Below are 27,546 nucleotides of genomic sequence, written 5' to 3' on the forward strand. Positions count from 1 at the left end.
TATCTGCATTAACAAGTTTGTCATGACATTCATTACAAACAACAGCTGGAGGAACAGATACCACAAGTTTACAGCAGATACACTTAACTTTGGTCGATCCAGCACCAGGCAGCGTTTTTCCAGAATTATCTTCTGACTCAGTGTCAATCTGGGACATCTTGCAATATGTAATAGAAAAAACAACATATAAAGCAAAATTGATCAAATTCCTTAAATGACAGTTTCAGGAATGGGAAAAAATGCCAGTGAACAAGCTTCTAGCAACCAGAAGCAATAAATAATGAGACTTAAATAATGTGGAGACAATAGTGACGCCCATATTTTTTAGCGCCAAAAAAGACGCCCACATTATTTGGCGCCTAAATGCTTTTGGCGCCAAAAATGACGCCACATCCGGAACGCCAACACTTTTGGCGCAAAAAACGTCAAAAATGACGCAACTTCCGGCGACACGTATGACGCCGGAAACAGAAAATTTTGCGCCAAAAAAGTCAGCGCCAAGAATGACGCAATAAAATGAAGCATTTTCAGCCCCCGCGAGCCTAACAGCCCACAGGGAAAAAAGTCAAATTTTAAGGTAAGAAAAAAAATTGATTTATTCATATGCATTATCCCAAATATGAAACTGACTGTCTGAAATAAGGAACGTTGAACATTCTGAGTCAAGGCAAATAAATGTTTGAATACATATATTTAGAACTTTATATAAAAGTGCCCAACCATAGCTTAGAGTGTCACAGAAAATAAGACTTACTTACCCCAGGACACTCATCTACATGTAGTAGAAAGCCAAACCAGTACTGAAACGAGAATCAGTAGAGGTAATGGTATATATAAGAGTATATCGTCGATCTGAAAAGGGAGGTAAGAGATGAATCTCTACGACCGATAACAGAGAACCTATGAAATAGACCCCGTAGAAGGAGATCATTTAATTCAAATAGGCAATACTCTCCTCACATCCCTCTGACATTCACTGCACGCTGAGAGGAAAACCGGGCTCCAACCTGCTGCGGAGCGCATATCAACGTAGAATCTAGCACAAACTTACTTCACCACCTCCATAGGAGGCAAAGTTTGTAAAACTGATTTGTGGGTCTGGTGAGGGGTGTATTTATAGGCATTTTGAGGTTTGGGAAACTTTGCCCCTCCTGGTAGGAATGTATATCCCATACGTCACTAGCTCATGGACTCTTGCTAATTACATGAAAGAAATATAAATAGTAACCATTTATTCACGTATCATAGTGAGTGTGTTATTATTCTTTGACCTATAACTATATCTAGAGACTAGTAATCTATTGTTCATTAAATAGTTTGTTGCTGGAGTAATAAGGGTACTTTATTTCTCTCTCTTTGTACATATATATATATATATATATATACACTGTATGTATATACTATACAGTATATATATATATATATATATATATATATATATACTGTATATGTATATATATATATATATATATATATATATATATATATATATATCAGTCTTTGTATTACTCCGATTTTAATATGTTGAATATTTTTAATGCATTGTATATTTGAGTGACACTCAAAATTCTTCCACTGATTGTGATAGAACTTAAAGGGCTATAATACCCAAATGTTGAAACACTTGAAAGTGATGCAGCATAGCTGTAAAAAGCTGACTAGAAAATATCACCTGAGGTAAAAGAAAGATATTTTACCTCAAAAGTTGCTCAGTAGCCACATCCCATTGTAAAGGACTTCTAAGCAGCAAATCATTATGTCTGTCCCGGGACAGCTAAAGGGTTGAGCCTTGTGCACTCTCATGTTATTTCCCTATTCAGTTTAAAGGAAATTTACTATGAATTCTCATGAGAACACAGTAAAAGAGTTCATGACCACAGCACTGTTGATGCTGACTGTTCATTTCTTCATTTTTTTTTTTACCTGGGTGTAACTTTTTACACAGAACTTACTCTGCTGAGCTGAGGAAGTTGTGGGGTAAATTATCTTCCTTTTTTACATAGAGATGATCAGTTGATATTTTCCTGTCAGCTTTTTACAGTTATAGTGCATCAGTTTCAAGTGATTAAGCATATGAGTATTATGTCCCTTTAAAGGGACAGTATACACCAATTTTTTTATATAACTGCATGTAATAGACACTACTATAAAGAAGAATATGCACACTCCTCCCTTCCCTGCATATGAAAAGACAAATAACACAAACAGCTAGCAGGAGTCTGTAAACGCATGTATACATCTGACACTGTGAGGCTTGGTTAGGAGCTTGAAACTCCCAATGTTATTAAAAAATAAGCAAAATTATACATTGTTACAAAAACACTTCTATGGCTATATAAATGGATTATCTGCAAAACATTTATGCAAAGAAAACAATAGTTTACAATGTCCCTTTAATTAAAGTGACAGTCAAGTCCAAAAAAAATATTCTTGTTTCAAATAGGGCATGTCATTTTAAACAACTTTCCCTTTCACTTTTATCACCAATTTTGCTTTGTTCTCTTGGTATTCTTAGTTGAAAGCTAAACCTAGGAAGGCTCATATGATAATTTCTAATCCCTTGAAGGCTGCCTCTTATCATATGCTTTTTTATTTGCTTTTCGCAACAGGGGAGAGCTAGTTCATGTAAACCATATAGATAACATTGGGATCATGCCGATGGATTGTGGTAGACACTGCACTAATTGGCAAAAATGAAAGTCAATAGATAATAAATAAAATGTCATGTGATCAGGGGGCTGTCAGAAGATGCTTAGATACAAGTTAATCACAGAGGTAAAACGTGTATTAATATAACTGTGTTGGTAAAACTGGGGAATGGATAATAAAGGGATTATCTATCTTTTAAAACAACAAAAATGCTGGTGTTTGTCCCATCCACAATGCAGATTTACACAAGCATTCTTTTTAGTTTAAAAATATAATTCATCTTAATACTGCACCTCTGAAATACCTTATAATTATCAGAAATTTTTCAGAGGCACCAGCAGGACTGCATCATAAATCTGAAAATCTAATTTAAAAATGCTATTTAAAAACTTAAAACTTGTGTTGCTGTTAAAGAGACATTAAACACTTTGAGATGGCAATATAAAATGATAAATTGTATATAATAAAACAGCTCTGCAATATACTTCATTATTTATTTTGTCCTCTTTGCCTGTAATTCCATTCTGAAATTGTGAGCTGTTTAGTTCCTGTTAGAAATGGAAGTGCAGATCACTGTTAAATCCAGCACAACCATTGGCTGCACACTCTAATGACCTATGTATAACTGTCCCTAATTGGCCACAGCAGAGAAGGTAACACAAGTTACAACATGGCAGCTCCCAGTGTTTTATAGACACTAAAACTTTACACTTATTTTGTCACTTTTTAAACAACTAATGAAACTTTAAAAAATACATCTACATGTTACTCATGGACTAATCTTTTCTTTGAATGCATCATTCTATCTAGCATGTATTTAGTGTTTAATGTCCTTTTAAGGACAAATCATCACGTATAAGGCATTTAAATGTTGAAAACATAGTACAAAAAAAGTTAGGATCCATATATAAAAAGGGACCTCGAATATAAATTTTTAAAATTATTTTCTTTGCTTGTTATTTCAATTGTGTTGTTTTTTTGTCTCTACACATCACCTGGCCAGGAGCTAGAATATGCTTGTGTCTGTACAATGCTTTAAGATCTCCAGCTTCCAATATATTATTAAAAATAACAGAAACAGATATGAAGAGGAAAATACTGCTTGTTCAAGCTCTTTGCCAGCCCAAGGCATAAACTACTGACAGTGGATGAAAATCTGTAGAAGCAATATTAATTTTTAAAAGTGCAATACACATATTAGTTATTTATTTTCCTAAAGTAATACTTTTTTCAAAAACAAGTCTTCTGAAATCGTATTCTGTTTTAAAGGGACATAAAACAGGTTGAGATCTGTGCATATCCTAAAAGGGCTAAGTAATTAAAAATAGTTTGCATAAAAAAAATGTTTCAAAATTGCTGGCAAGTATTTTAACCCCTTAATGACCGCAGCACTTTTCCATTTTCTGTCCATTTGGGACCAAGGCTATTTTTACATTTTTGCGGTGTTTGTGTTTAGCTGTAATTTTCCTCTTACTCATTTACTGTACCCACACATATTATATACCGTTTTTCTCGCCATTAAATGGACTTTCAAAAGATACCATTATTTTCATCATATCTTATAATTTACTATAAAAAAATTATAAAATATGAGGAAAAATTGAAAAAAAAAAACACTTTTTTTAACTTTGACCCCCAAAATCTGTTACACATCTACAACCACCAAAAAACATAATTTATGTAAGAACTTACCTGATAAATTTATTTCTTTCATATTAGCAAGAGTCCATGAGCTAGTGACGTATGGGATATACATTCCTACCAGGAGGGGCAAAGTTTCCCAAACCTCAAAATGCCTATAAATACACCCCTCACCACACCCACAATTCAGTTTAATGAATAGCCAAGAAGTGGGGTGATAAAAAAGTGCGAAAGCATATAAAATAAGGAATTGGAATAAATTGTGCTTTATACAAAATCATAACCACCACAAAAAAGGGTGGGCCTCATGGACTCTTGCTAATATGAAAGAAATAAATTTATCAGGTAAGTTCTTACATAAATTATGTTTTCTTTCATGTAATTAGCAAGAGTCCATGAGCTAGTGACGTATGGGATAATGACTACCCAAGATGTGGATCTTTCCACGCAAGAGTCACTAGAGAGGGAGGGATAAAATAAAGACAGCCAATTCCTGCTGAAAATAATCCACACCCAAAATAAAGTTTAACGAAAAACATAAGCAGAAGATTCAAACTGAAACCGCTGCCTGAAGTACTTTTCTACCAAAAACTGCTTCAGAAGAAGAAAATACATCAAAATGGTAGAATTTAGTAAAAGTATGCAAAGAGGACCAAGTTGCTGCTTTGCAAATCTGGTCAACCGAAGCTTCATTCCTAAACGCCCAGGAAGTAGAAACTGACCTAGTAGAATGAGCTGTAATTCTCTGAGGCGGAGTTTTACCCGACTCAACATAGGCAAGATGAATTAAAGATTTCAACCAAGATGCCAAAGAAATGGCAGAAGCTTTCTGGCCTTTTCTAGAACCGGAAAAGATAACAAATAGACTAGAAGTCTTACGGAAAGATTACGTAGCTTCAACATAATATTTCAAAGCTCTAACAACATCCAAAGAATGCAACGATTTCTCCTTAGAATTCTTAGGATTAGGACATAATGAAGGAACCACAATTTCTCTACTAATGTTGTTGGAATTCACAACTTTAGGTAAAAATTCAAAAGAAGTTCGCAACACCGCCTTATCCTGGTGAAAAATCAGAAAAGGAGACTCACAAGAAAGAGCAGATAATTCAGAAACTCTTCTAGCAGAAGAGATGGCCAAAAGGAACAAAACTTTCCAAGAAAGCAATTTAATGTCCAATGAATGCATAGGTTCAAACGGAGGAGCTTGAAGAGCTCCCAGAACCAGATTCAAACTCCAAGGAGGAGAGATTGACTGAATGACAGGTTTCATACGAACCAAAGCTTGTACAAAACAATGAATATCAGGAAGAATAGCAATCTTTCTGTGAAAAAGAACAGAAAGAGCAGAGATTTGTCCTTTCAAAGAACTTGCGGACAAACCCTTATCTAAACCATCCTGAAGAAACTGTAAAATTCTCGGTATTCTAAAAGAATGCCAAGAAAAATGATGAGAGAGACACCAAGAAATATAAGTCTTCCAGACTCTATAATATATCTCTCGAGATACAGATTTACGAGCCTGTAACATAGTATTAATCACGGAGTCAGAGAAACCTCTTTGACCAAGAATCAAGCGTTCAATCTCCATACCTTTAAATTTAAGGATTTCAGATCCTGATGGAAAAAAGGACCTTGTGACAGAAGGTCTGGTCTTAACGGAAGAGTCCACGGTTGGCAAGAGGCCATCCGGACAAGATCCGCATACCAAAACCTGTGAGGCCATGCCGGAGCTACCAGCAGAACAAACGAGCATTCCTTCAGAATCTTGGATATTACTCTTGGAAGAAGAACTAGAGGCGGAAAGATATAGGCAGGATGATACTTCCAAGGAAGTGATAATGCATCCACTGCCTCCGCCTGAGGATCCCGGGATCTGGACAGATACCTGGGAAGTTTCTTGTTTAGATGGGACGCCATCAGATCTATTTCTGGAAGTTCCCACATTTGAACAATCTGAAGAAATACCTCTGGGTGAAGAGACCATTCGCCCGGATGTAACGTTTGGCGACTGAGATAATCCGCTTCCCAATTGTCTATACCTGGGATATGAACCGCAGAGATTAGACAGGAGCTGGATTCCGCCCAAACCAAAATTCGAGATACTTCTTTCATAGCCAGAGGACTGTGAGTCCCTCCTTGATGATTGATGTATGCCACAGTTGTGACATTGTCCGTCTGAAAACAAATGAACGATTCTCTCTTCAGAAGAGGCCAAAACTGAAGAGCTCTGAAAATTGCACGGAGTTCCAAAATATTGATCGGTAATCTCACCTCCTGAGATTCCCAAACTCCTTGTGCTGTCAGAGATCCCCACACAGCTCCCCAACCTGAGAGACTTGCATCTGTTGAAATTACAGTCCAGGTCGGAAGCACAAAAGAAGCCCCCTGAATTAAACGATGGTGATCTGTCCACCACGTTAGAGAGTGTCGTACAATCGGTTTTAAAGATATTATTTGAGAAATCTTCGTGTAATCCTTGCACCATTGCTTCAGCATACAGAGCTGAAGAGGTCGCATGTGAAAACGAGCAAAGGGGATCGCGTCCGATGCAGCAGTCATAAGACCTAGAATTTCCATGCATAAGGCTACCGAAGGGAATGATTGTGACTGAAGGTTTCGACAAGCTGCAATCAATTTTAGACGTCTCTTGTCTGTTAAAGACAAAGTCATGGACACTGAATCCATCTGGAAACCCAGAAAGGTTACTCTTGTCTGAGGAATCAAAGAACTTTTTTGTAAATTGATCCTCCAACCATGATCTTGAAGAAACAACACAAGTCGATTCGTATGAGATTCTGCTAAATATAAAGACTGAGCAAGTACCAAGATATCGTCCAAATAAGGAAATACCACAATACCCTGTTCTCTGATTACAGACAGAAGGGCACCGAGAACCTTTGTAAAAATTCTTGGAGCTGTAGCTAGGCCAAACGGCAGAGCCACAAACTGGTAATGCTTGTCCAGAAAAGAGAATCTCAGGAACTGATAATGATCTGGATGAATCGGAATATGCAGATATGCATCCTGTAAATCTATTGTGGACATATAATTCCCTTGCTGAACAAAAGGCAAGATAGTCCTTACAGTTACCATCTTGAACGTTGGTATCCTTACATAACGATTCAATATTTTTAGATCCAGAACTGGTCTGAAGGAATTCTCCTTCTTTGGAACAATGAAGAGATTTGAATAAAACCCCATCCCCTGTTCCGGAACTGGAACTGGCATAATTACTCCAGACAACTCTAGATCTGAAACACATTTCAGAAATGCTTGAGCTTTTACTGGATTTACTGGGACACGGGAAAGAAAAAATCTCTTTGCAGGAGGTCTCATCTTGAAACCAATTCTGTACCCTTCTGAAACAATGCTCTGAATCCAAAGATTGTGAACAGAATTGATCCAAATTTCCTTGAAAAAACGTAACCTGCCCCCTACCAGCTGAGCTGGAACGAGGGCCGCACCTTCATGTGGACTTAGAAGCAGGCTTTGCCTTTCTAGCTGGCTTGGATTTATTCCAGACTGGAGATGGTTTCCAAACCGAAACTGCTCCTGAGGATGAAGGATCAGGCTTTTGTTCTTTGTTGAAACGAAAGGAACGAAAACGATTATTAGCCCTGTTTTTACCTTTAGATTTTTTATCCTGTGGTAAAAAAGTTCCTTTCCCACCAGTAACAGTTGAAATAATGGAATCCAACTGAGAACCAAATAATTTGTTACCCTGGAAAGAAATGGAAAGCAAAGTTGATTTAGAAGCCATATCAGCATTCCAAGTTTTAAGCCATAAAGCTCTTCTAGCTAAGATAGCTAGAGACATAAACCTGACATCAACTCTGATAATATCAAAAATAGCATCACAGATAAAATTATTAGCATGCTGAAGAAGAATAATAATATCATGAGAATCACGATGTGTTACTTGTTGCGCTAAAGTTTCCAACCAAAAAGTTGAAGCTGCAGCAACATCAGCCAAAGATATAGCAGGTCTAAGAAGATTACCTGAACACAGATAAGCTTTTCTTAGAAAGGATTCAATTTTCCTATCTAGAGGATCTTTAAACGAAGTACCATCTGACGTAGGAATAGTAGTACGTTTAGCAAGGGTAGAAATAGCCCCATCAACTTTAGGGATCTTGTCCCAAAATTCTAATCTGTCAGACGGCACAGGATATAAATGCTTAAAACGTTTAGAAGGAGTAAATGAATTACCCAATTTATCCCATTCCTTGGAAATTACTGCAGAAATAGCATTAGGAACAGGAAAAACTTCTGGAAAAACCACAGGAGCTTTAAATACCTTATCCAAACGTTTAGAATTAACATCAAGAGGACCAGAATCCTCTATTTCTAAAGCAATTAGTACTTCTTTAAGTAAAGAACGAATAAATTCCATTTTAAATAAATATGAAGATTTATCAGCATCAACCTCTGAGACAGAATCCTCTGAACCAGAGGAATCATCAGAATCAGAATGATGATCTTCATTTAAAAATTCATCTGTAGGGAGAGAAGTTTTAAAAGATTTTTTACGTTTACTAGAAGGAGAAATAACAGACATAGCCTTCTTAATGGATTCTGAAACAAAATCTCTTATATTATCAGGAACATTCTGCACCTTAGATGTTGAAGGAACTGCAACAGGCAATGGTACTTTACTAAAGGAAATATTATCTGCTTTAACAAGTTTGTCATGACAATCAATACAAACAACAGCTGGAGGAATAGCTACCAAAAGTTTACAGCAGATGCACTTAGCTTTGGTAGATTCAGCACTTGACAGCGATTTTCCTGTAGTATCTTCTGACTCAGATGCAACGTGGGACATCTTGCAATATGTAAGAGAAAAAACAACATATATAAAGCAAAATTGATCAAATTCCTTAAAAGACAGTTTCAGGAATGGGAAAAAATGCCAAAGAACAAGCTTCTAGCAACCAGAAGCAATAAAAAATGAGACTAAAATAATGTGGAGACAAAAGTGACCGCCCATATTTTTTCGCGCCAAATAAGACGCCCACATTATTTGGCGCCTAAATGCTTTTGGCGCCAAAAATGACGCCACATCCGGAACGCCGACATTTTTGGCGCAAAATAACGTCAAAAAAATGACGCAACTTCCGGCGACACGTATGACGCCGGAAACGGAAATAGAATTTTTGCGCCAAAAGAGTCCGCGCCAAGAATGACGCAATAAAATGAAGCATTTTCAGCCCCCGCGAGCCTAACAGCCCACAGGGAAGAGTCAAATTTTTTGAAGGTAAGAAAAAAATTAAATCAAATGCATTATCCCAAATATGAAACTGACTGTCTGAAAATAAGGAAAGTTGAACATTCTGAGTCAAGGCAAATAAATGTTTGAATACATATATTTAGAACTTTATAAACAAAGTGCCCAACCATAGCTTGGAGTGTCACAGAAAATAAGACTTACTTACCCCAGGACACTCATCTACATATAGCAGATAGCCAAACCAGTACTGAAACGAGAATCAGCAGAGGTAATGGTATATATAAGAGTATATCGTCGATCTGAAAAGGGAGGTAAGAGATGAATCTCTACGACCGATAACAGAGAACCTATGAAATAGACCCCGTAGAAGGAGATCACTGCATTCAAATAGGCAATACTCTCCTCACATCCCTCTGACATTCACTGCACGCTGAGAGGAAAACCGGGCTCCAACTTGCTGCGGAGCGCATATCAACGTAGAATCTAGCACAAACTTACTTCACCACCTCCATCGGAGGCAAAGTTTGTAAAACTGAATTGTGGGTGTGGTGAGGGGTGTATTTATAGGCATTTTGAGGTTTGGGAAACTTTGCCCCTCCTGGTAGGAATGAATATCCCATACGTCACTAGCTCATGGACTCTTGCTAATTACATGAAAGAAAACACCTATGCTAAATAGTTTCTAAATTTTGTCCTGAGTTTAGAAATACCCAATGTTTACATCTTCTTTGCTTTTTTTGTAAGTTATAGGGCCATAAATACAAGTAGCACTTTGCTATTTGCAAACCACTTTTTTTTCAAAATTAGCGCTAGTTACATTAGAACACTGATATCTTTCAGGAATCCCTGAATATGCATTGACATGTATATATTTTTTTTTAGTAGACAACCCAAAGTATTGATCTAGGCCAATTTTGGTATATTTCATGCCACCATTTCACCGCCAAATGCGATCAAATAAAAAAAATCGTTCACTTTTTCACAATTTTTTTCACAAACTTTAGGTTTCTCACTGAAATTATTTACAAATAGTTTGTGCAATTATGGCACAAATGGTTGTAAATTCTTCTCTGTGATCCCCTTTGTTCAGAAATAGCAGACTTATATGGCTTTGGTGTTGCTTTTTGGTAATTAGAATGCCACTAAATGCCACTGCGCACCACACGTGTATTATGCCCAGCAGTGAAGGGGTTAATTAGGGAGCATGTAGGGAGCTTGTAGGGTTAATTTTAGCTTTAGTGTAGTGTAGTAGACAACCCCAAGTATTGATCTAGGCCCATTTTGGTATATTTCATGCCACCATTTCACCGCCAAATGCGATCAAATTAAAAAAAACGTAAAATTTTTCACAATTTTAGGTTTCTCACTGAAATCATTTACAAACAGCTTGTGCAGTTATGGCACAAATGGTTGTAAATGCTTCTCTGGGATCCCCTTTATTCAGAAATAGCAGACATATATGGCTTTGGCGTTGCTTTTTGGTATTTAGAAGGCCGCTAAATGCCGCTGCGCTTCACACGTGTATTATGGCTAGCAGTGAAGGGGTTAATTAGGTAGCTTGTAGGGAGCTTGCAGGGTTAATATTAGATTTAGTGTAGAGCTCAGCCTCCCACCTAAAACATCAGACCCCCTGATCCCTCCCAAACAGCTCTCTTCCCTCCCCCACCCCACAAATGTCCCCGCCATCTTAAGTACTGGCAGAAAGTCTGCCAGTACTAAAATAAAAGCTATATATATTTTTTTTTAATGATTTTTTTTAAGCATATTTACATATGCTGCTGTGTACTATCCCCCCTTAGCCCCCAACCTCACTGATCCCCCCCCAAACAGCTCTATCCCCTCCCACTCTAACTTAATGGGCGCCATCTTGGGTACTGGCAGCTGTCTGCCAGTACCCAGTTTAGAAGAAAAAAATGGTTTGTTTTTTTAATTTGTTGAAATTTTCTGTAGTGTAGCTTCCCCACACACAAACCAACCCCCCCACCCCTCCACGATCGCTTTTTGTGCTTTTGCACAAACAAGATTAGGCAGGTTTTATGAAATGATTTTCCGTAGTGTAGCGGTTCCCACCCGCTCCCGCCCCGTGCACGCGCCCGCCCGCCCCCCTCCGTGCACGCGCGCGCGCCCGTGCGCGCCCCCCGACGGTCCCGCCCCCGATCCCGCCCCCCGTGACATCACGCGGCACACCGATGGCCGCCCACCCGCCTCCCAATTCGGCTCCCACCCACCAACGATACCGCCCATCGATGTCCGGTGCAGAGAGGGCCACAGAGTGGCTCTCTCTGCATCGGATGGCCATGTGAGGTTATTGCAGGATGCCTCCATATCGAGGCATCACTGCAATAACCGGAAAGCAGCTGGAAGCGAGCAGGATCGCTTCCAGCTGCTTTCCACACCGAGGACGTGCAGGGTACGTCCTCAGGCGTTAACTGCCTTTTTTTTGAGGACGTACCCTGCACGTCCTCGGTCATTAAGGGGTTAAAATACTTTTCAAAAATAAGCTAAATTAATTACATAGCTAAGCTGCCGGAGCAGCCAACTCCACCCACATGAGTGTGCATTTCCAGTTCCATGAAATGAAAAAAAAACAATAATTTCCAAGTTTAATTAATACGGTGCTCCAAAGCTGCATATGCAGCTTTTTAAATGGAGCCCATGGGGCCGCATTATCAAGCTCCAAATGTAGCTTGATGCCCCTGTTTCCGCACGAGCCTTTAGGCTCGTGGGAAACAGCAGTTATAAAGCAGCGGTCTTAAGACTGCTGCTCGATAACTGGTCCACCTGCTCTGAGGCTGTGGACATCAATCAGCCCGATCGTATAGGATTGACACCCCCTGCTAGTGGCCGCGAATCTGCAGGGGCGGCATTGCATAAGCAGTTCACAAGAAGTGCTTGTGCAATGATAAATGCCGACAGCTGAGTGGATCATGTCGGACAGATAGATGATAAATCGACCCCCATTGTCACTTCGCTCCTGCCGGCACCTGTGTTGTCACTCCTGTTGCCATGGATGTGGCGGTTCCTGTGGGTGTGCAGCGATGACATCATCGCCGCACGCCACTTCCATTCCGATGCTGGCTGGATAACCTGTGGGCCCTCTTTTGGCGCGGATCTGCGCCTATTTAAGTTTGAGGATTTCTTTCCTCTGTGCCCAAGTATAGGTTGTTTTGTGCTTCCTGGGTGCTACGTTTTATGGTTCTGTTCTTGAATTGCTGATTGCCTTATTGATGCTGAACTCTGCCTGTCTGTGACCACTCTACTGATTAACCCCTGAACTGCTGATTGCCTTATTGATGCTGAACTCTGCCTGTCTGTAACCACTCTACTGATTAACCCCTGAACTGCTGATTGCCTTATTGATGCTGAACTCTGCCTGTCTGTGACCACTCTACTGATTAACCCCTGAACTGCTGATCTCTGCCTGACTACTCTCCAATTTACCCCTCTGGTGCCATGAAGAATTGCCTTGTTGTTGCCGAACTCTGCTTGCCTGACTACTCTCCAATTAACCCCTCGGGTGCCATGAAAGATTGCCTTGTTGTTGCAGAACTCTGCTTGCCTGACTACTCTCCTGTTAACCCCTCTGGTGCCATGAAGGATTGCCCTCTCTACTGTGAGTACCGCTTACCCTCATTTAATTATCTGTTCTCTTTTTCTGGGATATTTCCTTATCCTTCCACTTGACGCCGGGATAAGAAGACTACTTGGCAGTTTGGTCTGATAGGGAAATATTTCATGAGCATTACACCCATATCCTCATTTTAAGGTATTTATGACGTTGTTCACTTTAAAGAAGAGTTTTCAGAAACATGGCTAACAATATATAAATATGAGTTTTCATTTAAAGAATGTATAACAGAATAGTTGTAATTTGCAGCACTTTTCAAAAACATATAGGGGAACTATATGAGGAATGCTTAAAATACAGGCGCCAGTTATTTCAAAGCAAGCATCAAGGCATAAGTAATAATATTTGTAGCATTACATCAAATGTGTGTATTGTTCAAGGAGTGAAAGTAGGAAGCTGTATTATCTGGAATTGCCATTCTGAAAGCAGTGAAAGTGCCTTGTTCTGTGCACCCAAACACACTACACAAGTTCTCCAGCTGTTTATTGGATAACTCCATCTGTAAGCAATGATCTATTAGTAAAAAAAATGTGTCACACAGAGAAAGTATTTACCCTTGTTAGTTGGCTCTAATTCTTTACCATTATGCCACTTGGCAATAAATTACAGATAACTATAGCACGAAAGCTGACAGTTTCATATTTACATACAACATTGTTTACCTAAAATATTTCAATATATTTTTGAATTTCATTTTACAATTCTTCCATCTTGACATTTTTGGTTGTGTGAAAACCATATACAAATTTGGACCTAAAATGTTAAAACTTTTTAGTGCTCTGTAACACAAAGCTACAAACGTATATATGTTTTTCACACATAGGGGTCTATTTATGTAGGTGCGGACAGACATTATCCGCTATAGCGAATCATGTCCGCCGCACATCGATAAATGCAGATAGCATACGCTGTCTGCATTTATCACTGCACAAGCAGTTCTAGTGAACTGCTGCTGCAATACCGCTCCCTGCAGATTTGCGGCCAATCAGCCACTAGCAGGGTGTGTCAATCAACCCAATCATGTTCGATCGGGCTGCTTGCTGTCCGCCCCCTCAGAGGTGGCGGACGAGTTAAGGAGCAGCGGTCTTTGGATCGCTGCTTCTTAACTTCTGCTTCAGGTGGAACTGAAGCGGAGAGGGTCAGAAGCAGCATCCGCTGCTTCATAAATAGACCCCATAGTTACAAATCATGAGCATCTGTGCAATTGCATTACAAGTCAAGTAAAGTTTTTTCGCTCAAGCACAAATATCTTTCATGCACAAGTTATCAAAGAAGCATGAAACCAAGTTTCTCATTGATCATATACCAGAAACCTACCAGATTAATGTTAAACAAATGCAAATCACTAATGCAATGATCCTTTAGAACAGGGGTCAGCAACCTTGGCACCCCAGATGTTTTGGAACTACATTTCCCATGATGCTGAGACACTCTTTAGCATCATGGGAAATATGCTCCAAAACATCTAGGGTGCCAAGGTTGCTGACCCCTGTTTTAGAAGATCTATTCCTTACATTACAGGTGTTTGCATTGATACCTTTATACAGTATGAAATGACAATAACATTTCACGTTTAAAATTAACCTTTTATGTTCCAAAATATTAGAAAAACTTGTTAATAAATTCTTTATCTCTTTGAGCTGGGGCATTATGTGCTGTTAATGCATTATACTAGACATGGGCAAAGTTTTATATGGCCATATGTAGCAGCATTCAGGTCTTTTCATCTCTGGATTTATTTGTAAGTGCAACACACAATGATCTGTGCAAATCCAGATCTTTGTATATTGCAGTTTCACACAAATAAATCCAACACTGAAAAGACCCAAATGTCGCTACCTGCAGCCATATTTGACATTGATTTATAAAACAAATAGCGGGATGCACATGTCTATTTTATATTGTAGGTTGATCATTATATAATGTTTTCATACTTTGTTTATTGTAAAAATAAAAATGTATCTTACATTTTGTGAGGTTTTACTCTAAAGATAAATATTATGAGATATTAATATCTCAAATAACAAAATAGCTGTAACATTTCTAGCTTACAATTGTGGGCTTTTATCTGTCCTCAAACTGTAAATCGTGTTTTTGTAAAATGGTGACATTTCTAACATTGAAGCTATTGAGCCACTTCACTTTTGTAAAACTGCCTGTTCTCACTGTACAGAACGGGAGTAAAGTAAATAAGAACACAAAATGATCTTGTGGTTCAGTTAAATCTCTAAGCTTTTCAGAGCAGGGTCGACATTTTCCTGTATCAGTTTGCATTGTAAAATCTAACTGTAATATAAATTGTAACATAATGTACTCACTGTTGTAGAATATGGTGATTTACAAATAAATTAAAGTAATAATAATAATAATAATATTAATAGTTAAACTATAATAATATTTAAATCACTAAGCTTTTAGAAAACACAAAACTCTCAAGGTTGAATGAACTAAGAGTGCACCAGATGGTGAAATTCCCCAAGAAGCAAAAATGAATTTAGCAAATATAACACTATATTCTCTAGAGCTGTGTATTTAGTTATAGACCAATTTGGTGGGGGCATAGACCATTAAAAATTGAAAGGACAACAGTCAGTCACCAGGGTTTGATGTTGCATGAAGTATTTCTCTTGACACTGTTTGCATCTCTTCATTTTTGTTCATGCCCCATACTGAGTGTGTTTAAAGTGCTAGACCACATTCGGAGAAGCAAATAAGAATATTAGCGTCGGAGACACAACATTTTAGTCTGGACATCAGGTGCATTGAATATAAATATATTTATGATAAAACGTAATCATTTGATAGCTTTGCAAAAATAAATACATTTATATTTTGAAAGTTGTAACCCATCGAAGATAAAGTTTGATTTCATGTCTAAGTATTACCACTTTAAACTTAGAGAGTAAATACTTATGCTATGTTGTTTTCTTATTGTTATTTTAGTGAGTATTGGTGGGATACATATACTTTACTTGGGGAAAAATCTGTTTTATATGTATATGTGTGTTTTGTGCATGTGTGTGTTATGTGTTTAGTGGTTTTTTTCTCTCTCTGAAACACAAAGAAAGAGAGATTCTTATGGAGGTTATTTTTCATATTATTTCAGCCAGTGAGATAAAACACCTCCACATTCCCTGCACATCAACAAAATCCTATCAACATGGGATAATTAATAGGTTGGAAATTGTAACTATCTCACTGTAGATACAAAGCATATTACATTACTCTATACAAGACACTTACATACACCTACACATAACACTTTCAAATAGTATGCTTAAAGTTGGTAGGAACATTTTAAGGATATATACACAGCTATATATAATGATTTAATGTGGTGTGTGTGTGTGTGTACTCTCCATCTCTCGTAATAGAACTGAGTGTTGTTAATAAATGTAATTGTTTAAATATTCTATTGATGATTGTTGAGTCAGAGCCTACATAGAACCTTAGATATGTAGGAACTTTCTGTAGATAAAATTATAAAGATTTGTCCCTATTGTGCTTTGCATTTAGGGTTGTCTAGAGTTAACAGCATGAACCACTAAATGAAAAAAACTGTTTTTGATGAGTGCCAGCTAAGCGCCTTGAGAAATATAGAAAAAAGTGTTTATCTACTCTTTTTCTATATGTCTCTCAACAATGCCTTTAAAAACAAACAAACAAACAAACAAACAGAAGTAGGGAACAACTTGCTTGTAAAACAAAAGTCATATGCCTATCTAGCGGTACTATGGATTATTATAAATAATGGTTGTTATAATATAAAAAATATAACTTTTAATCCACCTCAAGCCTTAAATACAGCCATTTTTAATAACAAATAAAAAAGCAACTATTTATTGATATATTTTAAGAAATAGTCGTAAAGTTGCTATATATTATAAAGTCGCTATAACTTATATTGTTTAGACAAAACTAATATAAACGAACGTTTAACACCATTTTCAATATAGAGTTATAAGTTGAATGAGTTTACATAAAGTACACGCCATAAGATATTATAAGACATTTACTGTCAAAATCTCTATACAACAATCAACACAAGAAAATGCCAATTAGAAGATATATATAGTTTAGACACAACAAAACAGAACTTTGATAAATAATAATAATATCTGCAGTTTTATTCTATACAATTAAAAGTGTGTAACCTAAACCAGTGCCAACAGATTTTTGTTTATGGGGGGGGGGGGGCAGTCAGAAGATTAAAAATTGGAATAGGTAGCCTTGTACCTTGTGTATTAAAAGGAGAGAGCAGAGAGCGATTCCCACTAGAAATATAAAATGCCATAATAATAAAAGCCATAATCTTCTGATCAGTGTTTCCACCCTAAGATCCTGTAAACAGGGTGTTTAAACATATTATGAAAGTTGATATGTAAAATTCAGACAGACAGAACTGACACATCAAGATCATATATATTCTACCAATTACCTCTAGTAGGCAAAATTTATATTAAGTTCAAGAGTATTCAGATATTGATAGCTTTTCTGCAAGTTTTGTGCAGTTGAAAAATGTTATTATTAAATACATCACATTGTAAAAAAAAGACATAAAAGGACATTCACAGTATGTAACTATGTATAGAATTAACATTAATACACAATATATTAAGACTACCAGTACAGAGCTTTCCACGCTACCATAATGTTATGCATTGTCAAAGCAGAGTTTATATTATAAGCAACCTTAAAATATATATCACTCAAGCCAAGATTCACAGATTGCTAACTATGTAATTAAATCAACCCTGAATTTTAAAATCACATAATTAAAGCTTTTTGTTAAACAGGAACCAACTATTTTATAGTTCTGGGCTAAAAAATATAATTCTACAGACTCAAGGTGAGTATTCCTTGAAGTATCATCCCAAGTTTCTTCTTTATAATATTCTGAAGGTTCAACTAAATGATACATGCGTATTGAAACTGCAGATAGATATTAAGAGCTCCATTTATCAAGTAGTGGAATTTGCCTTGGAGACCCTGTGGCGCAGGCTCGCTTACTTATTTGTCAATTGTCTTATGTGGCCTATGTGTTCAATTGCTAATTTAGGTTATAATATATTGGTGAGAACGCTCAAAAGATAAAGGAGAATGTAGGTCAACATAAGTCAACTATACGTTACAATGAACCAAGTCATCTTCCACTGCCAGCATATTTTTTATAAGAAGTGACATCAAACTAGTCAGTTGAGATTTACGGTGTTGACTTATATGGGTTCTAACTGTATGAGTGGGGAAAGAAATAAAGAGTTCCTTATAAAATAAGCTATGTGGACATATAAACACATCCTAGGTATTTCAACCATCATTGTAACTTAGCCTCCTTTCTGCAGATGTTCTTATGGGAACTTGACTGTTCAACTATTGGGTATTTTATACACAGCCTTTTTTATTGTGGTTTGTGTTTACTACACTCCTTGGCTTAATTGAGTAGGGGGGTTGTATAGCATTAGAGATATTTTATATGTGTTGAAAAAATATATTGCTTAGAATATCAGTAATGATGCCATGCAGGTGTCTCTTATGCATGACTCTCTATAAAAGGTTTGATTTGATTTTATATGGTCATGATGGCCAACAAATGAGGGCAACAGATGAATATTATAGAAGTATTAAGGGCTGCATATACATTTTTGTCTATTAAACACCAAAAAAGATTTCCACATTTATTAGGTTTCATGGTACCCTCTATGTGCTGCTCTCCACGCTACCAGAGTTTTGGCCACCTTGTTTGCCTCCCACCAGAAGCTCCCAAATCACATGCCTTTTCCCAGGGCAACAAAACCAATGGCACACATTTTTAGTTCTGCTTTATCACAGGGGCCACTAAAAATAGTGCAGAGATAATGTATATAACACATCGACCAGTTTGACATCTCTGGTATATGGTATCAGCTTGCGGAAGGGACGTGGGACCATGAAACATAGCTGTTTGTCATGCATTACTGCCATAAAGAAATAATGTGGGTAAGAATATGCAGAATGCCTGCCTTCTATGTTTTTCAAAGACATGTCAGTAGTTTGTCGTGTGAGTACAGAGGCTGGGCTGCACAAGAATGTCCTTGTGCAATAATACATTCAGGCAGTGTAAACTGCTCGCCTTGCCTACAGACAAACAGGTTTCCTAGTGGCGATCCTTGTCTGTTCGTGCTTTGATAAAAGGGGGCCTAAGTGGCAAGAAACATGATGTTCCATTTAGGATGGATGGGAGATTAAATAGTAGGATAATGCTGGTCAATTTTAATCTTGTCCTATTTAGGTTGTACAAGTAAAATTTAGTGAATTGAAATGTTAGTGCCGTTTTAGATGAGACAAAAGCAGAATATTCTTTAGACGGCAACAAGACCTAGTGATACATGAATATGAAGCTTTTCTATAAACTTTCTATAGTTATTTGATAGTTTCCCCCCCATATATTTTCAGACTAAAGAAAAAAACCATAACAGTTTATTGAGATCTTTATCAAATATTTTTCTTTCCAACATTTAATTAAAAAAAAAGAAAAGAAAAATAAAGTACCATCTAATTTATCTTTATTGGTGATATTATGCATATTAAACAGCTGATCGTTAAAATATTTCATTTAACTGTTTCAGTAAATAGTTGTTTAACCTATTGGTTCGTGTCCTTTTAAATTATTAGTACAAGAAATGCAGTCTAAACATTTAGTAAGATGGAACCGTAACGAATACACAGAGAGTTCCTGCAGTGTGAAATATTTAAACATTTTGTTATATTTTGACTGGGATAAATTAATATTTAATTAGGTGTCATGCTTACTCTGGCAGTATCAGGCCACCCTCCATCACTGAGCTATAACTTTAAAGAAAATAGGACAGGTACTAAATAATTGCTAAAGGTGATACTTACGGAATAGGATTATCTTTCATACATCGTGTCCCAAACCCTGGTTTCTCTGTCAATGAATCTATCACACGTGACACTTGCACATTACTAGGATCATCATTGCTGTCGGAAAAAAAAGAAACATACGCTTACAGTAATGTTAGAGCAGTAATGCCGAAGGGATACAAAGACGCGGTAAATGGACTGGAAATGAATCACAAATTCTCAAATCCAATATGTGAAAGCTGAAAACTAATTAAGCTTGTGTCATCAAACTTTTTACCACAACAAGATGTTGAAAGGTGCAAAAGAACAGTGTGCGTGTTTTGAAATATCTTCATTTTAGCAACAATTTTAAATTAGCCATTAGTTTTCAGCAGTTGGTGTTTTGTTGTTGTTTTAAAGATTGTCTTAGCTTGTCCATCTGTCATTTATGCAATGAGAATGTTGCTGAAAAAGAACGTGTTTTACTTTACTTTTAAGTCATTTTATCAGTGAGATAAAACTGCAATCTGTTTTTGTGGACCAGCTAACTTGACCCCTAATTTAACCCATACTGGCTATAACAAATGAGATATTTTATAGCCTCTCTTGCAGGTAAAAAACATTTTTTTTAAATAAACAAATTAACATTTTTGTACATTTTTTAACATAATTTTATTTTATTTAATCATCACATCACACTATATTACACTATTCATCAGATAAATGAATATGTTTACTGTGTTCTATCGCAATAGCATCCCTAAGGTAATTTCAAAATAAAAAAAATGTAATAGTTCAGCATATTTTCTTTATTTAATCTAGGATCTAAAACTTCGACATGGCAGAATGTTTCTAAATCAGCTTTGATTAGGTACTTTATAACAGTATTACTTATTTCCTAAGTTTATTCAAAGAAAGTAATCATTTTATTTTTCTTATGCTATAAAACCCTAACACTTTTGCCTATGATCTTAGCTGTTGAATCATTAGTTTTCACAAAAGCTTAAGGCAGCTTAGATACAATACATCAGCTTATAACAGTGGAAGCCAAAAGGTTTTAGATTTAATATATAGTATATCACTATTAAGCCTGTTACTTTGCAGCCGCATTCAACAACAAATGTCTTAATGTTAAATCATAGTCTGCATAATATGGACAAAGCCATCATTTTAGAAAAGCGGTAAACATTTTTGGGTTGGATGCTGCAATGTTTATTTTGTCACATACATTTGTGATCAATATAATGAAAGGAACATGAAGTTCAGTTTTTCTTCTTTTATGAGTCAGGTAGAACGTGCAATTTTAAACAATTTTCCAGTTTACTTCTATTATGTAATTTGCTTCATTCTCTTGGATTACTGTACTTAAAGGGACAGTACACTGTAAAATAGTTTTTCCATTAATGTATTTTAAATGACTTGTTATACCAGCTGCAGAGTATAAAATATTTGAGAAATTGCATTTTCATGCTTATTTGTGTATATGAAGTAGCTGATTTTGTGCTTTGAAACCACAGCCTATAACAATGGGTTGAACTTAAAGATAATATCAGATCTCATTATGTCATAAGTTTGTGTAAACAGACTTGCTTCCTTATCTTTTATTTGACTGGAACACCATGAGGCCTATCTATCAAGCTCTGAATGGAGCTTGACGGCCCGTGTTTCTGGCGAGTCTTCCGACTCGCCAGAAACAGCAGTTATGAAGCAGCGGTCACAAAGACCGCTGCTCCATAACCCTGTCTGCCTGCTCTGAGCAGGCGGACAGGAAATGCCACAATTCAACCCGATCGAGTACAATTGGGTTAATTGACACCTCCCTGCTGGCGGCCCATTGACCGCGAGTCTGCAGGGGGCGGCGTTGCACCAGCAGCTCTTGTGAGCTGCTGGTGCAATGCTGAATACGGAGAGCGTATTGCTCTCCGCATTCAGCAATGCCTGTCAGACCTGATCCGCATTGTCGGATCAGGTCCGCAAGACATTTGTTAAATTGGCCTCCAAAGCTTAAAACATAGAGAGAACAATGGACAATTATTTTATTACTTAACTATCTTGCATCCCACTGATAATAACTTCTTCTGTTGGCTGTGTTTACTTAGGCTTGTCAATAGCATATACTCCAGTATCAAAACTTTAAGTATAGGTGGCTATACCACAGGCTAAATCTGCTATTTCAAATGCTGAAATAGGAGTAAAGGAGCTACTTGTAACCAATTTAATACACTCTTGCAGGTAAAAAGGTTTATTGGGAATAATTTAAAGGGGAGAACATTTTTGGGTGAACTGTCCCTTTAAAGGACCAGTAAATACAGTAGAATTTCATAATCAACAAATGCATGATAAAAAGACAAATGAGTAGTACATATTTCTAAGTTACAGTATATCTATTTCCACTCCTCCTGTATCATGTGACAGCCGTCAGCCAATCACAAATGCATATACGTATATTCTGTGAATTCTTGCACATGCTCAGTAGGAGTTGGTGACTCAAAAAGTCTAAATATAAAAATATTGTGCACATTTTGTTAATGCAAGTAAATAGGAAAGTTGTTTACAATTGCATGAACTGTCTGAATAAGGAAAGTTTAATTTTAAGTGTTACTTTAATTGAAAAGCATACTTAAACGGACACTCAAGTTAAATTCTCAACTCAAAATTAAACTTCATGATTCAGATAGAGCATGTAATTTTAAACAACTTTCCAATTTACTTCCATTAACAAAATGTACACAGTCTTTTTATATTAAGACTTTTTGAGTCACCAACTCCTACTGAGCATGTGCAAGAATTCACAGAATATATACGTATATGCATTTGTGATTGGCTGGTGGCTGTCACGTGATACAGGGGGAGTAGAAACAGACATAACTTTGAAATTTGTCAGAAAACAATCTACTGCTCATTTGAAGTTCAGACATAGGGGTAGATTTATCAAGCAGTGGATGCTACAATCTACCCCCATAGTTTCAGGTTCCCCCGAAACTGAAGTTAAGAAGCAGCAGTCTTAAGATCATACGATCGGGATGATTGATACCCCCTGCTAGCGGCTGATTGACCATGAATGTGCAGGGGGCGGTATTGCACAAGTATTTCACAAGAAATGCGGGTGCAATGATAAATGCTGACAGCGTATGCTACAGCGGATCATGTCCGTCTGCACAATGATAAATCTGCCCCTAAGTGCTATTGCATTGTCTTTTTATCATACATTTGTTAATTATGCAAATCTACTGTATTTACTGGTCTTTAAGCAGGCTTCAAAAGCAGCAGTGCATTACTGGGAGCTAGATGCTGATTGGTGGCTACACATATAAGCTTCGTCATTGGATCACCCTATGTGTTCAGCTAGGTCCCAATAGTGCATAGCTGTTTATGCAACAAATGATACAAACAGAATGAAGCAAATTTGATAATAGAAGTATTTTGGAAAATTGTTTAAAATTGTATGTTCTATCTGATAATATTTGATTCTAAAAGGTGTCCTCTCACAAATTTACATTATATTACATTTTTCATTATTTTACATTACTCTTGGCTCCATTTATGGAGCTAAAGATGCAGCACCGGAACCCCTGCAGTACAGGCTCGCTTATGTTAAGAAACAGCGGTTGTAAGAACGCTGCTTCCTGACTGAGATGGCGGAATAAAATAACCCCAAACTCATCTGATCCGAGGGATTGACAACCCAATGCTTTGGATTGATTGATTGCAGAAGAGCAGGGGGTGGGATTGTACAATAATAAAAAAAGATGCATAGCACCAGCTTTGGCTCCAGGCGGTAACATGTGACCAAGGCTGCATAATCTAGCTAATTGTATTTTTAAATTACTCTCATATGGTTTCCATCAAATGGAGGGCCGGTTTAAAATATTGTGCTGCCTGGGTCCAAGAATGCAATGACACTCCCCCAGTAGTAACATTACTGATTAACATATCAACCTACTAACCTGGCTGCTGACCTTGCTAAGCCTGCCTACCTGCATAAAACGAATACTTATGCACAACTACTCAATACGTGGGAATGTAGTTAGGGAAGAGATGCACTTGTCCCACAGGACAGCTGTGGTCTGAGTCTGACAGTGACTTATTAAGTCACTGAAGTGCTGCCCCTTGTCAAGTGCTGTCTGGGTCCATTGGACCCACTTGGTCCCATGGTTAAGCCGGCCCTGGGTATCACATGTTCTTGTGTGAAAGTTTAATCTTTTGAATTTTAATCTGTGAAACTTTTGATCTTGTTTGGAGTTTAGATTGTAGTGCAATGTTTGCCGGGGGGGGGGGGGGGGCAGTTGTCATTTTATTCTTTGACCTAGGCAGCACAATGTCTGGCTCTGCATAGCACCCCTAGAATGGCCACTAGATAGTCAATTATAATTCAAAATAATAATTCAAAAAATACCTAAGCAGCTTCAGAATGTGTTTTCCATTAAAATGCAGTACTGTTTAAAGGGACATAAAACCCAACATTTTTCTTTTATGATTCAGATAAGGAATACAATTTCAAACAACTTTTCAATTTACTTATATTATCTAATTTGCTTCATTCTTTTGGTATTCTTTTTTTAAAGACAGGTGCACATGGGTGAGCCAATAACACGAGTAATCTATGTTCAGCCACCAATCAGAAACTCCTGAGCCTATTTAGATATGATTTTCAACAAAGCATATCAAGAGAATGAAATTGATAATGTCCCTTTAAACATTTGTCATACAGCTACTTTGGTCACTTTGGTAATATTTAATTTAAAAAAATATATAACTGAAATAATCAGGAAAGGACATGTATATACTGTAGGTTTAGCATTTTTAGCGTATGCATTATGTATCATCATATGCAATCTTGCCTTTCTAATAAATGGGTTCCTGTCTGTGATATTGTGGTTAAAAAATATTTAATCCAATAATTAATCCAAATACCTCTTATCTGAAAAAAATGCAATATCTGCATGGAAAACGGTCGCTAGCTACTCATGCACAAAATAGTCATTTGCCAAATAAATTCATTTTAAAATTATATAAAGCAAATCTCTGCTCTTCCCAAATGTAATTCATGGAACATGCATAATACTCTTAAGGAAGATATTAATATTAAAACTAATATTAATTTGCTGCTACTGCACAGGATAATGATTTTGATCAGCCTCCAACTAATGTGTTTTTATATTAGTACTAACATCCTGTGAGGATACAGTTAGAAATTAGATAATAGGACAAAGCTGTGGAGACTTTCTCTGAATTTTAAGGTTGCCAATTTTTATTAAAATTAGCTTATTCCCAAATGTTAGTTTTTTTGTTAAAGGAGCAGTGTCAACAATATCTTATTCCAAGGCGTAGTTGGAAAAAAAAATATGCACACAAATTAAAATTTGAATATGTAAGAGAAGACTATTTAAATCAAATTTTAATCTAATTCAAATTTAAAAGGCAAACTGAAAATTTCTAACTACCTCATTTTATGTAATCATTTAAATCACTGCAGAAACTCATTATATATTAGGTATATTATGTTCTTTAATATCCATGTGCTTCAGTGTTTTTATGATGAGGTTGATGATAAGGATGATTGTACTTATTATTATTAATAATAATTTATTTGCTTGGTTGAGTCGTTTTTTTGCAGTGCTGTTGCACATAGATAAAAAAAATAACATTTTTTTATACTCATTTTTTTTTAGAATTTAAAGGAACATGAAAGTGAAAATGGTTTAAATAGAGTGTGCAATTTTAAAAGACTTTTATCATTAAATTAATTTTGTTCTCTTGGTATTGTTTGTTGAAAAGCATACCTTGGTCGGTTCTGGAGCAGCAGTGCACTACAGAGAACTAGCAACCAGCAGTTCATTGCTACTCTGGAAATCCAAAATTTGTCTTTCATGATTAAGATTGTACATTTTTAAATAACTTTTAAATAGACATTTATCATCAAATTTGCTTGATTCTCATGATATCCTTTGTTGAATAAGCAATAGTGCTCTACTGGGAGCTACCTGAGCACACAGGAGCCTATCTATCAAGCTTCGAACGGAGCTTGATGCCCCGTGTTTCTGGCGAGCCTGCAGACTCGCCAGAAACAGCAGTTATGAAGCAGCGGTCACAAAGACCGCCGCTCCATAACCCTGTCCGCCTGCTCTGAGCAGGCGGACACACATCGCCGGAAATCAACCCGATCGAGTACGATCGGGTTGATTGACACCCCCTGCTGGCGGCCCGTTGGCTGCGAGTCAGCAGGGGGCTGCGTTGCACCAGCAGCTCTTGTGAGCTGCTGGTGCAATGCTGAATACGGCGAGCGTATTGCTCGCCGTATTCAGCGAGGTCTGGCGGACCAGATCCGCACTGTCGGATCAGGTCTGCCAGACTTTCTTAAATAGGGGCCATAGTGTGAGCCAATAAAAGAAGGCACCATTCAGCAGCTAGTTCCCAGTATTTTAGCTCCTGAGCCTACCTTGGTATGCTTTTCCACAAAGGATACTAAGAGAATGAAGCAAATTAGATGGTAGGGGTAAATTTAAAAGTTGTTTAAAATTGCATGCATGAAAGTTTAATTTTGACTTTACTGTCCCTTTAACTTTGTGTTTAAACATTTGATAGGGCTTAGCACTGTTATATGCATGCAATGTATGTTGTTTTTTTATCAAGCGGTACACAGAATATTTTTATATTACCTAATAAATGAATGTTGAGGACCGTACATCCAAGGTTGCAGTTCTAACGATGGGTATTCCACAAATGGAGGCACAATAACGGAAAATATGAGTGATAAACAGACAAAAACAGCGGGCAGAATTACCTGTAAAACAATGAAATCCATATATTTACAGACTAAATAAACATTTGCTTTTATTTTCTCTTGACAATATGCCCACAATCAAGAACACACAATTTTATTTAAGAACAACAGAATATAAATATAGGGACACAACTCACAGTTCTTTAACCACCCTTATTAAAACGCACATTTTAAAACACATGGAACATTGTTTTGGTATGAATAAAAGTACAACCCCAATTCCAAAAAAAGTTGGGACATTATGGGAAATGCAAAAGAACAAACAAAAAGAATAATTTGAAACTTTGTTTTACCCTGTACTTTATTGAAAACACGTTATTAACACATTATTTGATGTTTTAGTTTGTGAATTTCATGTAATTTTGAAAATATACACTCATTTCAAATCTCATGACTACAACACACGCCAAAAAAAGTTGTGACAGTCGACTGCTTACCACTGTGTAACATCAGCTTTTCTTTTAATAACACTTACTAAGCGTTTGGTCACTGAAGACACCAATTGGTTAAGATTAGCAAGCAGGATTTTCCCCCATTCTTCCATTATGCATGACTTCAGCTGCATAACTGTACGGTACCTTTGTTGCCTTATATTGCGTTTCATAATGTGCCACACATTCTCAATCAGAGACAGGTCAGGACTGCAGGCAGACCATGCTAGCACCCGCACTCTCTTCTTAAGCAACCATGAGCTTGTAATCCGGGCAGAATGTCATTTGGCGTTATCCTGCTGGAAAATGCAGGGATGTCCCTGGAAAAGACGATGTCTAG

General features: G+C 37.0%; 1 protein-coding gene across 1 annotated transcript in view; it reads right to left on the reverse strand.

Moving 5' to 3' along the window:
- The window catches only part of LOC128649747 (phospholipid-transporting ATPase ABCA1-like), a 2,013,556-nt gene that overhangs the window by 884,105 nt on the left and 1,101,905 nt on the right, over nucleotides 1-27,546 (reverse strand). Inside the window, exons 29-30 of the mRNA XM_053703184.1 lie at nucleotides 26,651-26,775; nucleotides 20,031-20,129 (exon numbers count right to left, since the gene is read on the reverse strand). Coding sequence (XP_053559159.1) covers nucleotides 20,031-20,129; nucleotides 26,651-26,775 — 224 coding nt within the window. The remainder of the gene's footprint in view (nucleotides 1-20,030; nucleotides 20,130-26,650; nucleotides 26,776-27,546) is intronic.

Source organism: Bombina bombina, chromosome 2, assembly GCF_027579735.1.
Source record: "Bombina bombina isolate aBomBom1 chromosome 2, aBomBom1.pri, whole genome shotgun sequence".
Classification (NCBI taxonomy): domain Eukaryota; kingdom Metazoa; phylum Chordata; class Amphibia; order Anura; family Bombinatoridae; genus Bombina; species Bombina bombina.